Raw genomic sequence first — 18760 nt, 5'->3', positions numbered from 1 at the left:
AGGGCCCTGCACTACCCTCAATCCACAGAGGAGCCTGTGGTAATTACAAGGAAAGGTTTAGATCACTGTTCAGAGAGAGTGACTAATCCAGCAGCAGATTTCACACAGGAATAAAGTCCTGAGGAGTTGGTGGATCTGTGGATATTTTTGTCCTTTGGTGCATGAAGTCCCTTGATTGGCACTTGCACAGAGCAGGATGGCCAACAGCTGGAAACACAATTATTATAAAGTCTGGGTGTTATACATCATAATTAGGCTCAAGAACCGAAAGTCAGCTGAGATGAATGAGGGCAATTCATGCTCTCAAGAGCTGAGAAAGTGATTTTTTGTTTAAGATTTGGGTACTTTTCTCTCTGTCTCCTGCCCATCCCCCTGTCATGGGAGGGCTGGCAGGACATGGAGCAGCTTTGTGTGATCCCTGCTCTCACCTGGGAGTGCTGAGTTCTCCTCACCAAAACCTGCTGTGAATGAGTCTGGTCCCCTACAGCCCTTCTGCTCAGAGTGTCTGCAGTAAGGCCAAAAAACAGCCTTTACTGTATGGCAATTATCAGTATCTTTTAATTAGATATTTAAACAATTGAATTTTAAAGTTATATGTGTCTAGAGATTGATGAAAGTCAAGAATATTTTAATTATTTTATGGTTTTGATTTAATGAAAGTCACAGTCATACAGGTTAGAAAGGAAAGGGCCACCCACTATGAAAACTGAGATCGTTTCAAACTAATATCAAGGATATTAGAAAAAATTCAGATGGGAATCAAATATGTCTCAAGGAAAATGTGAATCCTTCAATCTGGGCTGTAGGGCTTCTCCCAAAGTTGGTTTGATGTTTCTTGACTCCCAGTGTAAGAGAGTGCAGGGATGTACAAAGTGACTAGGCTGGAGTAACAGAGGCAAATCCCTAAAAAAAACCTCAACAAAACAACAGAAAACAAGGAAAAAATCACTATGTTAGTATTGAAAGATGAGAAGGGTAAAGCACCACAATGCTTGAAAAATAGCAATAAAAAACTTTGGCAGGATTAGTATTTCAAAGGGAGCAGCACTTGATTAAACATTTGGAAAGCATGTAAGGAGAAACATTCCAAGCAAAATGAAAATATACATGTATGGTGGAAACAGGATAAATAGAATATTCCACTTATAATTACCACGGCAAGAATGCAGCCCAAACTTCAGAATTCTTAATCAGGTAAAATTGTCATTGCTTTTAAGGCCAAGTAAGGCAGGGGGCTGTGTTGAGGATGAGATGCTTGTGCATAAAGATGTTGGCAGGACCTGCAGCTGCTCTGAAGAGCAGGTTCACAACAAAGGAGAGGAGGAGACCCAGAGCTTTCACCACCAGCACATTGTGAGTGTGCTGCAGGGAGCTGGGGGATACGAGGCACTGTGCTCTTATCAGACACCAAATGGGCAGTGGGGGGACCAAAATATCTTGGAAAGGTCAAAAGTCTCTGCAGAATGCAGAGCTTATCTAAAAACCTGAGTTTTTCTGCCTCACATCAATGCAGTGATTATTCAGACACTGCACGGATACATTGATTAAGGGGTGAAAATTAGTTACAGTCTGGTTCCTACCCATTGAGGACTGGCTACTGAACAGCCATCTCTTTTGAGCAGGTAAATGTCATAGCCCAAAGCTGCCCTACACTTCATCTCATTATTTGTTGGCATTGGGGCAGACTCCCCTTCTCCCCAGATAGTTTCCCACTGAAATGCCTCATAGGCTGCTTTTTGCCCCTGCTCTCATTCAGCTGGGGGGAAATGCTGTCTTACAGGGAGCAATAAGTGGTGAGGTTGGAATAGATGCCCAGTTCCCTCAACTGCAAGGTTTTGGTTGGATGCTGCTTTACCAAGCAGGTTTTTTATTATAATAGCACTTGAATATGTGACTTGGTGTAATGTAATAAGGCAAGCAGCAGGTACATATAAAATCTGCTGCTTGTAATGGCAGCCCATTTCTTTGGGTTCAAATAACATCAGGTAATTATAAACTGAAGTGATCACATCTGAAGAAGAAATTTTCACGGTATCCATGACTTAGTTTTAGATTTACCTTCCCCTTGTTACTTCTTAATTTCAAAATTACTGCATGCTGTCTTTGAAATGTTGCAATTGTGTTGGTATTTGAAGTACTTGTAAGTACTTGTGCAAATCAGTTTTTCTGATGTTTGTCTGCAGGGCGAGGCGTGTGTTTGTGTGCCCAGGGGAAAGGAGATGCATTTGCATCCAGGAGGGTGTAGCAAGTGAACGAGTGCCAAAACAGTCTGTAGGAACAGTTGCACTAAAATAGTACAGGGTAAAAATGTTGGCAAATGAAAATAACCAGCTTCTGAAGAAAGCATGGGACTAATCCTCCCTGTAAATGCTGCTCATCTGAAGGCCTAAATGATAGCTTTTGGTGATGAAGCTTTCTAAAGACACTTGTAGAGCCACCATGTTGCACATATAAAGATGCACGGTATTTTTGTAGATATAATTATATTTCATATAGTATTGTTAATCTTTGAGGTGCTGATGAATAGTTATTACATTTCTCTACTTTAGAGGCACCTTAATTTTAGGCTGTTTCAGTGAAATCATTGCTATTAGCCTCACTAGGTGTTGAATTAAACCCTAATTTATGTGGGACAGATAATCATACATAGTATTATACCTGTTTTTCATGTGCCTCTCAGCCAAAGATCTAATAGCATTTTATGCAAGTAAAAACATAATTGCTGCAGAATATCTCCAGAATGTTTCTTGTGATTCAAGACCTCATATTCATAAGAGCAGACTAATAGATACCTTATCTTCCCACTGCTCTGCAGTGCATGCAGCTTGCAGAGACAAAATTCCTGGTGTAATTTACTCCATAGCTTGGCTTTGAATTGTTGCTGTATGATTCCCACTTTCAGACTTTGGCTTGAAGTGAAGTCTGCCACAAGGATGTGCCATGTAGCCTGGGAAGAAACCCAGCAGATCTTTTATCATTATTGCCTTGTCTCTGGCTCACAGAGAAGCAATAGCCCCAGATCAAGACTCTGTTCAAAGCAGGGATGTCAGCACTGAATTGTTTTCTGGTGAAGGAAGGATGGATAAAATATTAAATGCAATCTTCTACTTGCCCTTATCTTTCTGTTCCCTGACAGGAATATCGTACTGTATTTCCATGGTTCTGTAATTCAAAGTTGAAGGGATGCAGGTTTGTGAAGGAAAGAAAAGTAATTGTTCGACAGTAGAAACCATTGTTATAAAAATAAGTGTAGATTGTATTACATTGCTTTCTTCTGTGAAAGCACTTCCATCTCGAGCAGGGAACAGGACATTTTTGGGACTTACACACTTGGATTTCCATCCACCTGCTGCTGTAACTATTGTAATTTAATGCACAAAGACACTTCTGCTTTGTGAGCAGTGGGTGCGTTGGCCCGTTTTGGAATGAGATCATTTTGGAGGAGATGTGTCTGTCTGCCTCAGTCCCCTTTCCCCTTTAAACTTTTGGGGATCCTTTGGGGTCAGACTGTTCCTGGAGAGAGGAGAGGTGATGCACACACTGTAGAGGAAGCACATTTACTGTGGTCAGTAGTGCCACAGAGCTGGGACACAAAGGAGGCTTTGCTGGCCCCTCTGTGCAGAGTGTAGTGTCCCTCTCACCCAGAGAGGTTATTTTCTGTGGCAGACTCTTGTATATTTAGCTACTGATCTACCAAATCTTGGGTCAGTATTTTATTCTGAGCTGTTTGTATTTCCCTTTGCAAACAGCATGAGTTTTCTCATAGAGGAAAATAATGAAAACAGCAAACAGGTGGCTCAAATCTTGTGTCACATCTGACAGAAATTCAGAATTGCTTCAAAGTGCACATACTGAACGAGTAACTACTCTGATTCTTCCAAAGCCATCATTTCAAGCCCGGTAGCTTCCAGCAGTAGAATGCAGCTCGTCAGTGCAGCAGTGTGATTTGGAATGCTGTGAGCTCTATCCCATCAGCTCCCAGGGCTGGAGTGCAGTGAAGCTGCTCAGGGATTACAGGTTAACCAAGAGCACGGCGCCATGGCAGGGTTACAAATCCCTGCCTGTGATTTTCCACGGGTTGATTTTCTCTGCAGCCCTGCAGGGAGAGCCCAGGAGGGGCTGTTTGCTCCCAGTGTGCTGGGCTGGGCTCTGGGATGTGTCCCCAGAGCCCAGGGGTGGCACAAGGAGGGACTGAAGGAGAGAGGCTGGGAGGGAAGGGCACAGCAGGTAACTCATGTTTGGAAAGCTGTCTCAAAACGAAGAGGCTGAGAGGTCATTTATAAATTACATGGCTTTTTTTTCTGGTCTGGAATGTCTCAAGTTTTCCTGAAATTAAAACTAGAAGTTCACTGATAGATGAACTAGCATCGATGTATTTGTGAGTGTGTGGGATTTGGGAATGGCTTGTGTGTGGCAGGCCAGGAAATAAAGGAGGTAAACAATTTACAAGCATTTATTCTTTCATTAGAGCTTTTGTCTGTGTAACTCTGATTAGTTGCCATAGATACAGACAACACAGGGGCTTGTTTGGGTTGATGAAAAATCTGTCATGCTGATAAAAAATGTGATTTTTCTTGAGAAAATTTTGAATTACTTCAATCCCACTATTCTTGGCCATTATTTTTAACTGTACTTGAATTCCTGCATGCAATTAAATAATTATGGCATTTAAGCATCTACTTTTTTTCTATAGGGCATCTGCAGAATAATTTTGAGTACAATGCAGTACCAAACAAACTGTTTTTAATTTAAATTAGCGATCATATTGACACCTATAAATTGCTGTTCTGTCAGCTTACAGAGGTGCTTCTGTATTTCTAAAATAATATTTTATGCTTATTTTTCATCTTGGGAAACAGCTCCATAGCGTGATCAGGTGAGTGATGGGCTCACAAGTGTGTGCACAGCTTGGTGCCATGTTCTGGTTAAGGATATGCTCTTCCTGTGTTAAAGTTCTGCATATCCAGTGGTAAATACAATGAGTATGACTTGGCACATCTTAATTCCAATTACTCTGTCCAAATAGAGAGCAGTTCCTTGCTGTAAATGTAACTCAACTGATTAAGAAATAGTTTTATATAAAGGTTTTTTAAAATGATGCAGCTTTTCTCTGACTGTGTGGTAAGTGTGTGTGGGATGCTCCCAGCCCACTATGGACAGTGGTTTCCACTGAGTTTAAGGTGGCCACGTTCCTTACAAGTGTTTTTGTCACAGGTCATGTGGTCAGGATAAATCTGAAATTATTGCTGTGGGCAGGGGAGAGATGACCATGGGGAGAACAGAGGAAAAGGAAAAGTATTTTTTGAGTCAGCTTGGTTTAAAATAAACAAACACACAGTGGTTTCTTAAGGGCTTAGGAACAGCGGGCACAGCCCTGGCAGAGTGGGTGCATGGTCAGTGAGAGGCAGGTCCAGATGTTCCAACCTGTAGAAGACAGAGAGGAAGAGTTTAAATGATTTATTTTCTTTACTTTTAGGAATTCAAAGTGTTTCTTGGGTTAAGGTGTGAACTCGAAGCACTGCTGAATACATGGATTATGCACTGAGCACGTGTCTGGCTCCAGCAGGGATGAGCAGCCCTTGCAGCTGCATTTCCTATGAGCAGTGAGGTTCAGTGCTGAATCAATTAATTAACAAAAACTGCTCCATCCCAGAGAGCAGAATCCCTCAGCTCAAATGCTCCCAGTGCCCAAAGGTTGTGGGCTTCTCCCTCTGCTCCCTGCAAGCTGAGCCACATTCATTGCACTCCATTAAGCCTTTTGTGTTTGTGGTTACAGAACAGGATTTGCCCCAGTGCTGTAATTGAATGAGCAGGTATGGGAGGAATAACACCAGGAGTCAGACTGACCTGGTGGACAGAGGGAAGCTGTGCCTTGCTCTCAGCACACCGTATTTGTTTCCCCTACAACCTCTCACTATTAAAATTACCCTTAACTGTATTCTTAATGTCTGGAGTCAAGATCCTAGAATAAGTATTTCCTGGGGAAAGAAAGGTAGGTTTGAGCAGCAGTAAGTAAATTTGGGATATTAAAAGTATTGAAAATTTTACCAGATGTCTTAAATGTTTGAAAAATAGCTTAAATTTTTTCAGAGATTAAAACCTATTTTTTGAAGTTAGAACACTTTATTTTGCTACAAACCAATTGGAATTGATAACAACAATGGACTGTTATGGATGAAAAAATGACTGAACATGTGTGTGCATCAGGTTTCAGTTTAAACTCCATGAGACTGGAGCTGTAATTATGTCCTTTCCTTCTCTAAATATTCAGATCACAGTGTTCTCAGGCCCAGTTTAAGAATTTCCTCTCTATATACAAAGCCAGCAGGTATTCAGTACCAATGAACCAATTAAAAATGCATAATTACTTAACATAGCTGTGAAAACAAGTATACTAATGTTTGTGTTTATTATCACACAAAGTCTGGGTCTTTTTGATTTTGCCATTTAATTTTTTGGTTGTTTGCTGAGTATCTCCCCACACTGAGCCCTTCTCTTGAGCAGACCAGAGGACAGAGCTGGGGTCCCAATACGCCACTCACCTGTTCCCAGTCCTTGCATGAGCAGCAGCATCGTGCACACATTTGATTTATTAATGGCCTTTTCTGCTGAAAATCCATTTCTTCTTAAAAGGCTCCCGAATTTAAACTGGTCAGATATGTCTGCAGTGAACATGACTGCAGCAGGATGGATTTGTCCTGGGTTGTGAGTGAGCAAGGTTTAGGCCTTTACTCAGGTTAACTCGGTGAGGCTCAGAAGAACAGAAAAAATAATAATAGTGAGAAAAGCCCTGGTGTAAAGTGTTCAGAAGGAGGCTGCTGCTGATGCACTGAAGCTGTTTAAAAGAATGCAGCAGCCCTTGGCTGTGCAGGACTCAGCTGTGCTGTGTTCTCTTGCAGGGCGTGGGGGTGTGTGGGGGCAGCCAGGCCGGGCTGGGCACGGCCTCCCCCCGGCAGTACCCGCGGCAGAAAATAACACGAGTCAACCTCAGGGACTTCATCTTCTACATGGAACAGGAGCGAGAAATGAGCCATTCCCTCCTGCTCTACAGAGCTCTGCTTAAATAAAGCCAACAGTTCTACTGATTGCTCCACAGAAGCTCAACCTGCATTGAAAGCTGTCATTTTAATGTGCCTTCTATTTTTTTCAGAAGTCAATGTTCCAGTAATTTTGTTTTGTAAAATTGTCAGACACATGCAATAAATTCCCCTTTATGTAAAAAAAATATATATATAAAAACCACAAAAAATGTGCAAAAGGTTTTAAAATGTTAACTCCACAAATCAACATCAAAATCTTGCTTCATTTGGCCAGTTTAGGTAAGGCTGGTGTTGAAGTTACACAAATGCAATGGCTCACCTAAACCATCTCCTGGCCAGGCCTGGGACAGGTTCACAGGAGTGGGTCCCAGCCTTGGTGTTCACCTGAGTGTTTGCTCACGGTGCTGGGTTTTGTTTTCAGTCTACCAGCACTGTCTCACTAACCATGGTGATACCTGTTGCTGTTTTACTTAGCTGTAATGGCAGTTTTTTGCACAGCCCAGAGACTAGCCACTGCACACTCCCACAAATTTTATATATTTAGGATTTTTGCTTTTACTGCACAGCTCATTTCCTGAGCCATTTGCTGAACCAAATCTTAAGTGTATGAAATCTGTGTGTGGGGTCTCAGCTGAGTTACCTTGACTTGCTTCCTCTTGTTTTCTAAATCTCGTCAACCTTTTGCGCATTTGTAGCAGCCGGTTAGTAACAAGATTCAAAGTTGGGTTTTATTTTCTAAAAAAAAAAAATGTTAATTTATTTATTGCAAAGAGTACGGTTTAACGGTGGTTTTAAAAGAGAATATTGTTCAGTAAAGATTTTAGAGTATTCTATATGGATTTTTAAAGTCGCTGTAAAGGTTTTTGGGGGCTGCTCCTGCTCCTGCAGTGGGGAGAGCAGGCGAGCTCTCCTGGACACCTCTGCCACCACGGCCTCAGCCCGGAGAGGCTCCTGAACTGGCACGTGGCTTTAAGGAGCAGCTGCAAGTACCTAAAGGTGGGGTGGATGCCTTTGAAAAGCTTTGCTGAAGCAGAATTTGGGCCCACACGGAGCCGAGCGGGGTTGGTGTGAGCCTGAGGAATGGGGATCGAGTAGGACACGAGCAGGCAGGAGCCACGAGCTGTGCTGCAGAGTTCACAGTGTTACACTCACCACGGAAGGGAGGCGTTTGCTTATTTATCTTCTCTGTTTTTACTATGTTATGCTTGCCACTTTTTTGAGGCAATATTTTTTTTGATGGGAAACCATAGCGAAAGCACAAATAGAACTATTTGTCCAATAGTTTTAAAAACAAAGGTTTTAATTATTTTTTAAGGTTTATGAAAAGCAGAAGAAAATTTATACTGCTGCTATTTAGCCAAAAGATTATTCATAAGGTATTTAAGGCCAGGAAGTGTAAAGTTATGTTTTAAATGTATTGATAATTTGTACATATTGTTTATAAAGGCCTTGTGTTTATTAGAGTTACGTTATTTTGATGATTTCTGTACATACTGGTAAATACCCCCAATTTGTGTGAAAACATACTCCCTTATTTGTACTTATTTTGTAAAGAAATAAAACAATTTACTAAAGTAACACATCGAGTGACATACAGTATTAATTTATCAAACATGAATTTCACATTGTCTTGTAGTTCTTAAGCACTGGTCAGAAACATTTTGCATTAAAATATTAACAGAATACCCACAAACAAATATTAAAACCAAATACTTCAATGTTTTGTTGTGCTGATTCTTATCCTTTTGTGAAACATCTAATAAAATTGTCAACAAACCTCGGTGCCATCAGTAGAGAGAATGGATGCACTCAGCAGTGGCTTTCTCGGGAGCGAGGAGTCCAACAAGCACAACAGAACATTCTCTTTCACTTTCTGCCTGCCACTGGAGCTGTGACAGCCTGGACACAAAGTGCTTGTGAAGCCTCGTGCTTGTCAAGCACGGGGCCAGTGCTCAGCAACAGCGAATCAGAACAGTTTTGCTCGATGGGATTAGGTGAAAAACCTAAACCAGGCTGTGCTTTGCTTCTTGGCCTTCGCCACGCAAACATGTGCTGGCTGCACACCACAGCTTCTCTGGCTTCTGTGGTGCTTTGAAACATCTTACTGATGCTGAGCAATGTTCTTCATTAGGTTATGTTGCTGTGGTTTAAGGCCAGAAGTAAATATTCAAATCAGTTTTTGCTGATATTGATGCCTAAAAATATAGGGAAATAAGTAAAAAATATATAAATGAAACTGTAATAATCTTTAAATAAGTGACCTGAAGTTACTAACTAAAAGAACATGTCCTAGCTTAACTTTTTTTTTTTTTTAAAGGCATATTTCTTCTAAGAAAGTGATTGTTTCCACATGTCTTCCTTGCCTTTGTGCTGTTTTGCAGTCAATGCTGTGATGTCATGGTTTCAACTTTCCATCTCAAGTTCACATTTAACTCGGCTGGCGCAGCCTGGAACCCTTTCCAATGCCACCTCAGCAAAGCTGCCCCAACTACGGGAGCTGCTTTATTGAGCCATAAAAAAATACAGTAAACACCAAACTGAGGGAAAACCAACCACCCAACCAACCACAAATACTTCCAACGTTCCACAGATGTGTAAAAGCACCATCCCGGTCTGCGCTCCCCGGAGCTGCTGGGGAGAGCACCAGGGGCAGCAGCAGCCCCTGGGATGGAATATCACCTTTATTCCCTGGCTGAGAGGTAAGAACTGGACACGGTGTGCTGCCAGAGGGCAGGGCAGGAGTGGATACAGGATAAAAACAAGAACCTGAATGGATTATTGAAGGATACTTTGGACTTAAAGGTATGAAAGTAATAAATAAAACACTTCTATCTTTTTGTAAGACATGGCTACATCAAGCTGAACGGAGCAAAGGGCTGGAGAAGACACAATCAAAAATTCTCACCTCTTTCAAACATGGGAGATACAGTGAGTGTTCCACCCTATGTGCTACTTTTTGTTCATTTACTTTACAGAAATGTTTATGGCATGAAGTACTGTATAAGAAATGTGCATACACAAATACATGACAATTATACGTTAAGTTCTTTACAATATTAAATGTATAATATACAATTCTACAGATATCTTACATACAAAGGTGAATGTTGTGCCATATATTCAAATATGGCAATGCCTAGCAACTTTAGAATGTTGTACAAGTATAAAACCACAAAATAAAATAACTTTACAACTCTTAAAGTAGACAGATTTGCTCAACTGTTCTGCTAAGGTAGCAGGCCAAGCGGCCAGGATTGCCATTAGAGATTTCCGAGTCGGGTGACCAAGGTGAGGAAACCTTGCAGAGGTCTGATTTTCCATGGACAGGTATCCAGCCCTTTTCCAAAAATTAGACCCCTGCCTAGATTTTACCTTGGATAGTCAGTACAGGTCACTGCTTTTGAAAATATTAAACACGACTTTTAAATTTTGCCTGATTGCAATCAATTTGCGTTAAGAACTGTTGACCACTTAATACTCTGTCCCTTGTTCCATATGGCCATATTAATGCATCTAAAAAGAGTTTAATTAAAATTCAGCATCTACAACAGTATTCTATAAATTAATGTGGGAGAAACTAAACTGTGATTACCATGTGAATTAGTGATTGAGGACCCAATCATGCTAAACAGCAATAAACAGGATTTAGCAGAATGCTATTTATAACCTTGCACCTGCAAACACGGTGCTGTCTCCTGAGTTAGAAAGCCCTGTGAGTCAGTGCCAAGTCCTGACAGAAGCAGGACCCTCCTGCAGACAGACCCCTGACTTTGTTACAGAGAAAGTTACACAGATAGAGGGCAGCTACAGAATTCAAATTTTAATAATAATTTAAAATAATCAATTTAAACTGAAGGTGGCCTGCTTTCATCTGGCAATGGCAATACAGGGTTTTAACAACTCTTTGCAAGAATTCCAGGCCCACAAAGAGTAGGCTTGTCCAAAATTCTTAAAGTTTCCTCCTAAATGTGGGCTCCTAAGATGGCTGGTACATGATTAAGAAGAGGTGGCTTGCCTGGTAGAACCACGCTTCTTTGATGATGCAGAACTTAACAGATGTTGTGTCAAAACAAGATTGGCTTTAAAAGAGCTACAGCTCCATGTGGGGTGTGTGACCCTCGTGTGATGGTGGATGGCATTTTATTTTGTGCTTCCAGATCCCTATTGTTGCAAATATTGCCATAAGTGGGCCTGTCTAATTTCTTGTCACTTGTTTGGTTTGGTTTGGTTTGGTTTGGGGAGGGGGTTAAGTACTGAGCACCAGTGACTACGAATCAGTCCTTTTCTTGTTCTGGATCCTGTTCACAGAGAGAGACCTCAGTTGGAAATGTAGTATAAAAATAAGCCATTTGCTCATGTGGGTGAGTACAATCACCAGGTGAGCGTGGTGCTGGGGTGTGAAGCACGTCTGATATGGAGGAGGGCCAGCAGTCAGGGAAGGGTCTCAGTGCAGGTTTTGGGGTTCTTCCTCCCGCAGACGCGCCCGCAGCGCAGCTCTGGGGTGTCCCTGGGCTCCTGCTGGTCGGTTCCACTGCTTCCATGGCTCTTGCTGCAGAAGTCCAGTCCAGGGCCAGGGTTTCCCAAGCTTTGCCTGTTCCACAGCACTGCTGGTCAGCCCAGAGCACATCCCAGCCCTGCCGCGCCGAGCGTGCCCAGGAGCTCCACCGTGAGCAGACAGCTGATTTCCAAATGCATTCCATGGCTGGCTACGTGACAGGTAGTTTCAGAATACCACTAATTGGCAACATAAAGTCAAAATCTGTTTGCTAATACTGTTTTGCAAATCCTTAGTGTTTCACATCAGGGACTATTAAACACTTCTACGGTTACAAAGGGGGACAGGGAGGGTCTAGTCCAGGGGCTCCTGTTTTATTCTGATTGTTGGGGTGGGCTGTGGTCGTCTGTCCTCGCGACACAGCACGTACTCGCTGAACTGGGAGGAATCCACCCCACCACCACAGGAAGCTGCCACGTTAAATCCCTTCTGAAATAATCTTTCCAGCACCTGCAATGTGGAGGGAAAAAAAAAATCAGATTAATATTTAGCAAATTTTAGTGACAAAAGCATTCAGAAGCACCAGGTCTAAATAACAGATTTAGTCTTTCACGTCCTTGTTGAATGAATATTACTCAGTTATAATTCTATAACTTATTGTTAAATGACTATCCTGTGATTAAAGTCTCGCTCTCAGCAAACCTCTGTAGAAAACAAAAATTAATCAAAGAAATAAGCACTCTGCAGAGCAGTTTAGTACATTATATAGTAAAATACTGGACTGTGGTGATGCTCTCACTGCTTATAGAAAGCAACATCAGGTTTGAGTTCTAATAAAAAGTGCCAATTATTCATCAGTAATGTGAAGAGTCAGAGAAAAAGGGGGGCTGAGAAGCTCTTCCTTGGCAGATAAAAATGTCTTGGGGGTTCAATGACACATCCACCAGACCTTTGTGGCAATCCCAGCTGTTTGCCCTCACTGGAAGGGAGCAAAGCACAGCAGGGACAGGATGCAGAGGCAGGACATGGACAACAGGGAAATGTTCTGGCCCAAGAAAGAGGTTAATCTGTACTGCCCAAATATGTATTTTCTCTTTATCCTCCTAAAGAAAAGTTGGTGCAGTTTGGATGCACGAATTTAAGGAACCCAGAGGCGACTTTAATTTCTGTGACTGTCATGCAGCACATTTCCCCAGGATATACTGATCCTGGCACTGGCATCATTGATTTCTGGTTCCCCAGCAGAGCAGGACACAGCAGGCTTTTCCCAGAGTCAGGTGAGGGCAGTGCCAGACCCACCCTGGGCAGATCACAGTGCAGGACCCACTCAGGCTCTCCTGAGTCCTGGGCAGCAGCCTGGAAAAATGGCTGCAGTATTTTTCTCTACTGATAAATGCCATCAAGGAGCAGCAGCCTGCACTGCTCTCCAAGACCTCACCCAAAGTGTGGCTCCCACTGGAGGGACAGGGAAGTGACCCCGTGGTTTACTAAACCCAAGGATCCCGGTCACAGCAGCACCAGCCCCGTGTGACACCTCTCTGCACCCACAGCAACCTGGACCAAGCCCTTTAGGAACTTGTTCTTCATCCTAGAGAAGTGTCTAAGCAACACATGCACCTCCAGACAGAGTCAACCCCTGCTTTCCTGGACTTAGGTTCTAGAAGAGTTTGGTCTGTGCTCAGTTTGAGAGTGGGCTCGTCAGTGCTTGCACCAGAGCACTGCCCTTGCCCTCCCACAGAGCCACCAGAGGCCACCGTGCACTTCTCAGTGCACATTTCTTCTGAGTGTTGGCTTTGCTCTTTGCAGAAACGTGATTTTGGAAGGACATCTGTGTCCAAGGTGGTGTCATAGTGCAATGCAAACCATGGCAGCAGCATTTGCTGGCTTTAATCCGTTCGATCCCTCCTTCGGGGCTGCCCGTGTTCTCCATCTGCATTTAATCCTGGCTTTGGCTTTTCAGGACTAACTAAAACCTTTTACTCCTACCCTGGCTCTCAGGATGGGCAAAGAGGCTGCTCCAGCAGAGCTTTGCCTAAGTCATGCCGAGTCTGATGAAAATCAACTTGCCTGAGGAGCTCTGCCTGGCCCTGGGACACAGGGACTTAACATTCTCAGAAAGTCACATCTCCCAAACCTCCCTGACTTTTGCCCTGATTTTTACATACTCTACACTGCAAGACAGTAGTAGAACTGAAAGATCAAAGAAGCACGCCAGAGTATGGAAGAAAAATGAAGTGGGAGAGAAGAAAAGAAGGGGCAGGAGAGTGGGTTAATAAAACACATTTAAGATAGAGAAAGCTTTCATCCCTCTTACTCACCCAGGCTGTAGTGGCCTGTAGGACAGAAATGGGGTGCAGACACCAACAGTGTTCCTCCTCAGAGAGGAGGGCAGGAGGAGTCTGAGACAGAAGGAGGAATAAGACTTCAGCAGACTGCTGTTTCTCAGGCTGGAATATATTCTGCCTGTTTTATGATCACTGCTCCCAGCCCTGACAGGATGAAGATGAGACAACCCAGCCATGGGAAAGGAGGCTTTTCCCACTGAACTGGATAGTGGAACAGAGGATTGACAGGTAAGCTTTCTGAGAGAGATGGGACTTCAAAATCCTTACTAAAAAGTTTTTTAGATCAATTTGCTTCTAAGACAAAACAAGCAGGGGGGTGCCCTTGGCTTGCCTCAGACCAAAGCTATGGAAAGCTGGATGTTAACACAGGATTCTTTTTCACTGAGCCTCTCTCTGCAAACAGGCAGCCCAGATAGGCAGCACACCTCAGAGCGCCAAACAAAGCCATTCATTTTTGCTCAGAACGTGCTGGAAGGACCAGACTGCAGGCTATAATCTGGTGTAAAAAACCTTGGGATCATCAATTTTCTCAGCAAGAAATGGAACAGGCCAAATCCTGTAAACAATGCTGAGGATGTTTAAATACTGCAGTTTTAAGTGTCCCTGGGATGAGGCTGAGCTCGGGTCTCGGGAGAAAGGCTCCTTCCATGAGTCTCCTTGCATGAGACTGAGCAGCATTTTCAACATGGACAGGTTCAGATTCCATTTAGAGAATTTGACTCTATGCACATTATTTCTTCTGAAGGTAAGATACAGACAGGGGGAAAGCAGTGACCATCTCTGCTACTTTGCTGCAAATCTCCAAAGAGAATATGCCAAAAACTGAGTATCAGCTGTGACTCTCCCACGTGCAGGGACACATGCACATTATTAAATAGAGGATTTGTGCTCGGATTTAATATATGCTTCCAATATTCTTCCAATATTCCAAGCACATCTGATTTGGTTGGAAGGTTTTCCAAATGGAAACCTGATCCTTTCACTTAGTGCATTTCATTTAAATTTTGCAGAATATTAACAAATACATTCTTAATTATGAAGACCTAATGTTCAACATTCACAAGTGTAACAGAATTTTCTCTAAGTTAAATTCAGGATTCCCACCAGAACCTATTGCAAGGAGCTGAAAAAACCTCCACCTACATGCAATTACAAATGGGTGTAAAATTAAGAGTTAATGTAATTTTTTTGCCTATTAGGTGTTGATGTTGTTTTTATATGCACAGTTCTTGATACAAAACATGTAATGAAAATATTTTTCAAATATAGAAGAAAATGTAGAAGCATTGCAATTGTGCTACCAAATACACTGAGCAGACCCCAGGGAGACAGAAGTAATGTATCACCTCAGCAAACAGCAGACAGGCTTCCTGTGCTGCTCTTCGGGATTCTTTGCAAGCAATTCTGCTCTTCCCATCACTACCCTCTCCCTTAAGTCTGTGCATTTGCCTCACTGTACTTCCAAGTTTTCACTTAATATTGTTTTGCCAAGAAAATCCTTGGAGGGGGAAGAGCAGTGCCCATGTGCTGACCAGAGTTCATCAGAGCCAATGCCAATTAGCTGCTGATTTCATCAGCCTTTGATCTCAGAAATGCATCATTTTCCAGAAAGTGTTTGAAAACACTTTCTATTAATTATATAGTAAAATGATGTAATTTAGTAAAATGATGTAATTTAAGAGCATTACTTACACTGTAGACTCTTTGACAGAAATTTAATTTTTTCCACAACACGAACTTGCAAAGAGACCCTTTGATTCTGTCTGAATTTTGACTGAATTCAAAACACATTCAAATCATAACAGTAATTAGTGTTCAGCTTTTACTACACATGTAGCACATGTATCCTGGGAGTTTCAGCACGGGGTAAAGGAGAGCCAAGTGGGCACCCAGAGCTCTGCCAGGCTGTGCTGAGCTGGTCAGTGGCTCAGTGACCCTTTCTGCTTTCAGTTCCTCCAGCTCCTTGTGTGATCTAACAGGGTCCCATGGACAGCATGGCTGGGACACAAATGTTCTTCCTGAGCTGCACTGCTCCCTCTCCTCCCAGCACAGCCTGAGACACCTCCCTGTCCCCAGAGCTGCTTCTGACCACCCCCAGCCCACCCTAAACCCTGCCAAACCCACCCCAAACCCTGCCAAATCCACCCCAAACCCTGGCAAAACCACCCCAAACCCACCCCAAACCCTGCCAAATCCACCCCAAACCCTGGCAAAACCACCCCAAACCCTGCCAAACCCACCCCAAACCCTGCCAAACCCACCCCAAACCCACCCCAAACCCTGCCAAACCCACCCCAAACCGTGCCAAACCCACCCCAAATCCACCCCAAACCATGCCAAACCCACCCCAAATCCACCCCAAACCATGCCAAACCCACCCCTAATCCACCCCAAACCATGCCAAACCCACCCCAAACCCACCCCCCCAAACCTTGCCAAGTGTGAAATTGCTGAGGACTGTGCAGAATTAACCACAGCCTGGTGAAGTTCAACCAACACCTCTTGGGAGTCTGGATCCAGAAGGCAGCGAGGTGCTGGGTTTGGGCTGGTTTCAGGTGAGTGCACTGGGATCACTCCTGACTCCACCCAGCTTTACAAACCCAGGTGACTGCAGCTCTCCTGAAGATGTCCCCTGGCAGCCTGGGGGACACAGGGTGCCTGAGCCTGTGCAACACCCACACAGGCACAGGAGCTCTGGGTTCTTGTCCTCCCCAGGCAGCCCAGCCCACGGACCAGCTCTGCTGTGGGTTTTTGCCCACAGGGGACTTTGTCAAGGCAGCCGTGGCATTTCCCACAGCCCTTCTGCAGAGGATGGGAACTTGGGAAATGCTCCCAAATGCTCTAGGTTGATTTCCCTTCCCATTACAGGAGCATTTGCAGCATGTTCCAAAGGAACACACAGCAAACCAGGAGCTCTGTCTTGCCTGAGTTAATGAAAGCCCAAGGAAGGGCACCATGGCCTGGCTGCTCCCCACAGCCCCAGGACAGGAACAGCAGCAGAGCTCTGGCTGCAGCGCTGGGGATCCCTGAGAAATGGCACTGCTTGCCCAAACACACACCACCTATTTATTCCTGCTGCCATCCACTTATCTGTCCAGTTATCTTCTTTTGTTTCATATGTTTAATTTTAAACCTAATGTCAAAACTCTGAGCATAAAATGAAATACATTTTTGTTTAAAATACTCTGGGCAATTTTTATAGAACATCCTTTTGAAAAAAAAAAAAAGTGCAGAGATCAATTTTTTTAAGTCCATCCCGCAGGCACCATCATTTAATTATGAGTGAGACATAAATTATGCATTTACACATTGTTGCATTTTCTATAAAATGGTGTGGAGATTTTTTTTGTAGTTTTTGGAACTCTCTCTTTCTTCCTAGAGGCACTTTGGAGGAAAAAAAAAAAACCGCCAAAGGCTATACATTGATGAAAAAAATTAGCATTTATCAGTATAACACCATTATGAGGCCAGCATGGCACTAACATACACAAAATCTAAATGTATTTTTCTGCTTAGACTTAGGAAAACCTGAAAGACTGTGATCTCACCAGGCAGAAAAATGTTTCCTTGCAGAATAAGCACTGAAAGTAATTGGGCAGAAGCAAATAATTTGCATATAATTGAATAAGACAGAGTAAAAAAGCACCCCACAATGGCTGAGGCCGTTCATTACCTGCACTGAGTTCAACCGGCAGTATCCATTCAAGGGAAACCTGATAACGTGGGTGGGGTCCTGGTTCCAGCCCGCGTTCACAGAGTTGCACATGACATCCCCGGTCTCTGGGAAGATCTCCTCTATCAAAGCCTTCTCCCCACTCAATGCAATTCTTTCCCCCAGATCTGGAGTCACTCTCACAACCAAGCAGTCACAAGGCTGGAAATGTTTCCTTTGTTCTTTCTCTTGTTTCCATCGCTCAAGTTCCTTAATCATTGGCTGCAGCTGGTAATACTTTGCTTCTTCATATAAAAGATTAAAGTCCTGGGAAAAAAAAAAAAAAAAGAGAGAGAGAAGGAGAGAGAGAAACTAGAAATGCTTATAGTTCTCTTTTAAAAATGAGTATTGTTCCTGTTTGACCTACTTAGGCTTATGTACTGTCAGCAAGAGAGCAAAGGCAACAGGTACCCACGTACTCACACCTCCACAGAAAACCACACCGTGCTGGTGTTGAATCTCTCTGAGCTGACTGAGAAGTTCCCATTGCACTGAATTATCCTTTCATTTATTATCCCACAAGCTCAATGCCAGAAGGCTTTACTCTTGGATTAAGAAATCAAAATAGCTGGTTGCAATAAACAAAGCTTCCTGATGTAAGAGAAGATGTTCCAAGCCCTAATCTCCACTCGTGGCCTCGGCTACTTCTGATCTCCCAGCAGATCTCAGGCTTTGCTGTCGGCTCTCACACATGTGAGGAGATGGAGATGTCAGTTCAGCTTCACTTCTCACCTGTCTTTGCTGAGGCTGAAATTCAGCTCCAGCAGCTGAGCTGCTGCCTGCAGTTGATGACTGTGTTCACGTATTTAAAGTGTGCTTTGGAGCCTGGTGAATTGCATGGAGGCAGTGACCATCCTGCTGGCTGTGAGCTCAGCTGGGCACAGCTCTTCCCTGCCATTTGTCCATCACTTCACTTGGGCTTTGGGCAATCCAAATCCCCAGTTTCATTCAATTCCCAGTTCAGTGATTGTTTCATCAGATTCTGACAGATCTTCCCACCTCAGCTGAGGTATGTGAGAACATGTGGAGGCAAAGGGTGTGAGCATCCCCTGAGCCCAGCAGGTCCAGGGGGAGGAGAGGGAGCAGCCCTTGTGGGCACTTTGCTCCCCCCAGCCTCCTGCAGCCTCCCAGGGAAGGGCAGACACGAGAGCTCAGCACCAGCTCCTCC

General features: G+C 43.5%; 2 protein-coding genes across 7 annotated transcripts in view; one reads left to right on the top strand and one right to left on the bottom strand.

Annotated features, from left to right (window-relative positions):
* Positions 1 to 7067, top strand: part of LOC102107979 (transcription initiation factor TFIID subunit 4-like) — a 145169-nt gene extending 138102 nt beyond the window's left edge. For both annotated transcript variants that reach the window (XM_088062161.1, XM_088062160.1), the window contains one exon: positions 6900 to 7067. In XM_088062161.1, the coding sequence (XP_087918287.1) occupies positions 6900 to 7067 (168 nt within the window). The remainder of the gene's footprint in view (positions 1 to 6899) is intronic.
* Positions 7068 to 11874: 4807 nt separating this feature from the next.
* The window catches only part of KCTD15 (potassium channel tetramerization domain containing 15), a 42248-nt gene continuing 35362 nt past the window's right edge, over positions 11875 to 18760 (bottom strand). For 4 of the 5 annotated variants that reach the window (XM_088062162.1, XM_014258882.2, XM_014258883.2 and 1 more), the window contains exons 4-5: positions 17554 to 17859; positions 11875 to 12045 (exon numbers count right to left, since the gene is read on the bottom strand). In XM_088062162.1, the coding sequence (XP_087918288.1) occupies positions 11890 to 12045; positions 17554 to 17859 (462 nt within the window). In that variant the 3' untranslated portion in view covers positions 11875 to 11889. Of the gene's footprint in view, positions 12046 to 16311; positions 16521 to 17553; positions 17860 to 18760 lie in introns of all 5 variants that reach the window. The other variant, XR_015773748.1, reaches the window with a different exon arrangement.

The sequence above is a fragment of the Pseudopodoces humilis genome, chromosome 14, assembly GCF_049639895.1.
Source record: "Pseudopodoces humilis isolate 2021_Gansu_Grassland_sample_001 chromosome 14, ASM4963989v1, whole genome shotgun sequence".
Classification (NCBI taxonomy): domain Eukaryota; kingdom Metazoa; phylum Chordata; class Aves; order Passeriformes; family Paridae; genus Pseudopodoces; species Pseudopodoces humilis.
Note: the sequence above shows the minus strand (reverse complement) of the source record. Positions and strands in the feature narration are given on the sequence as shown.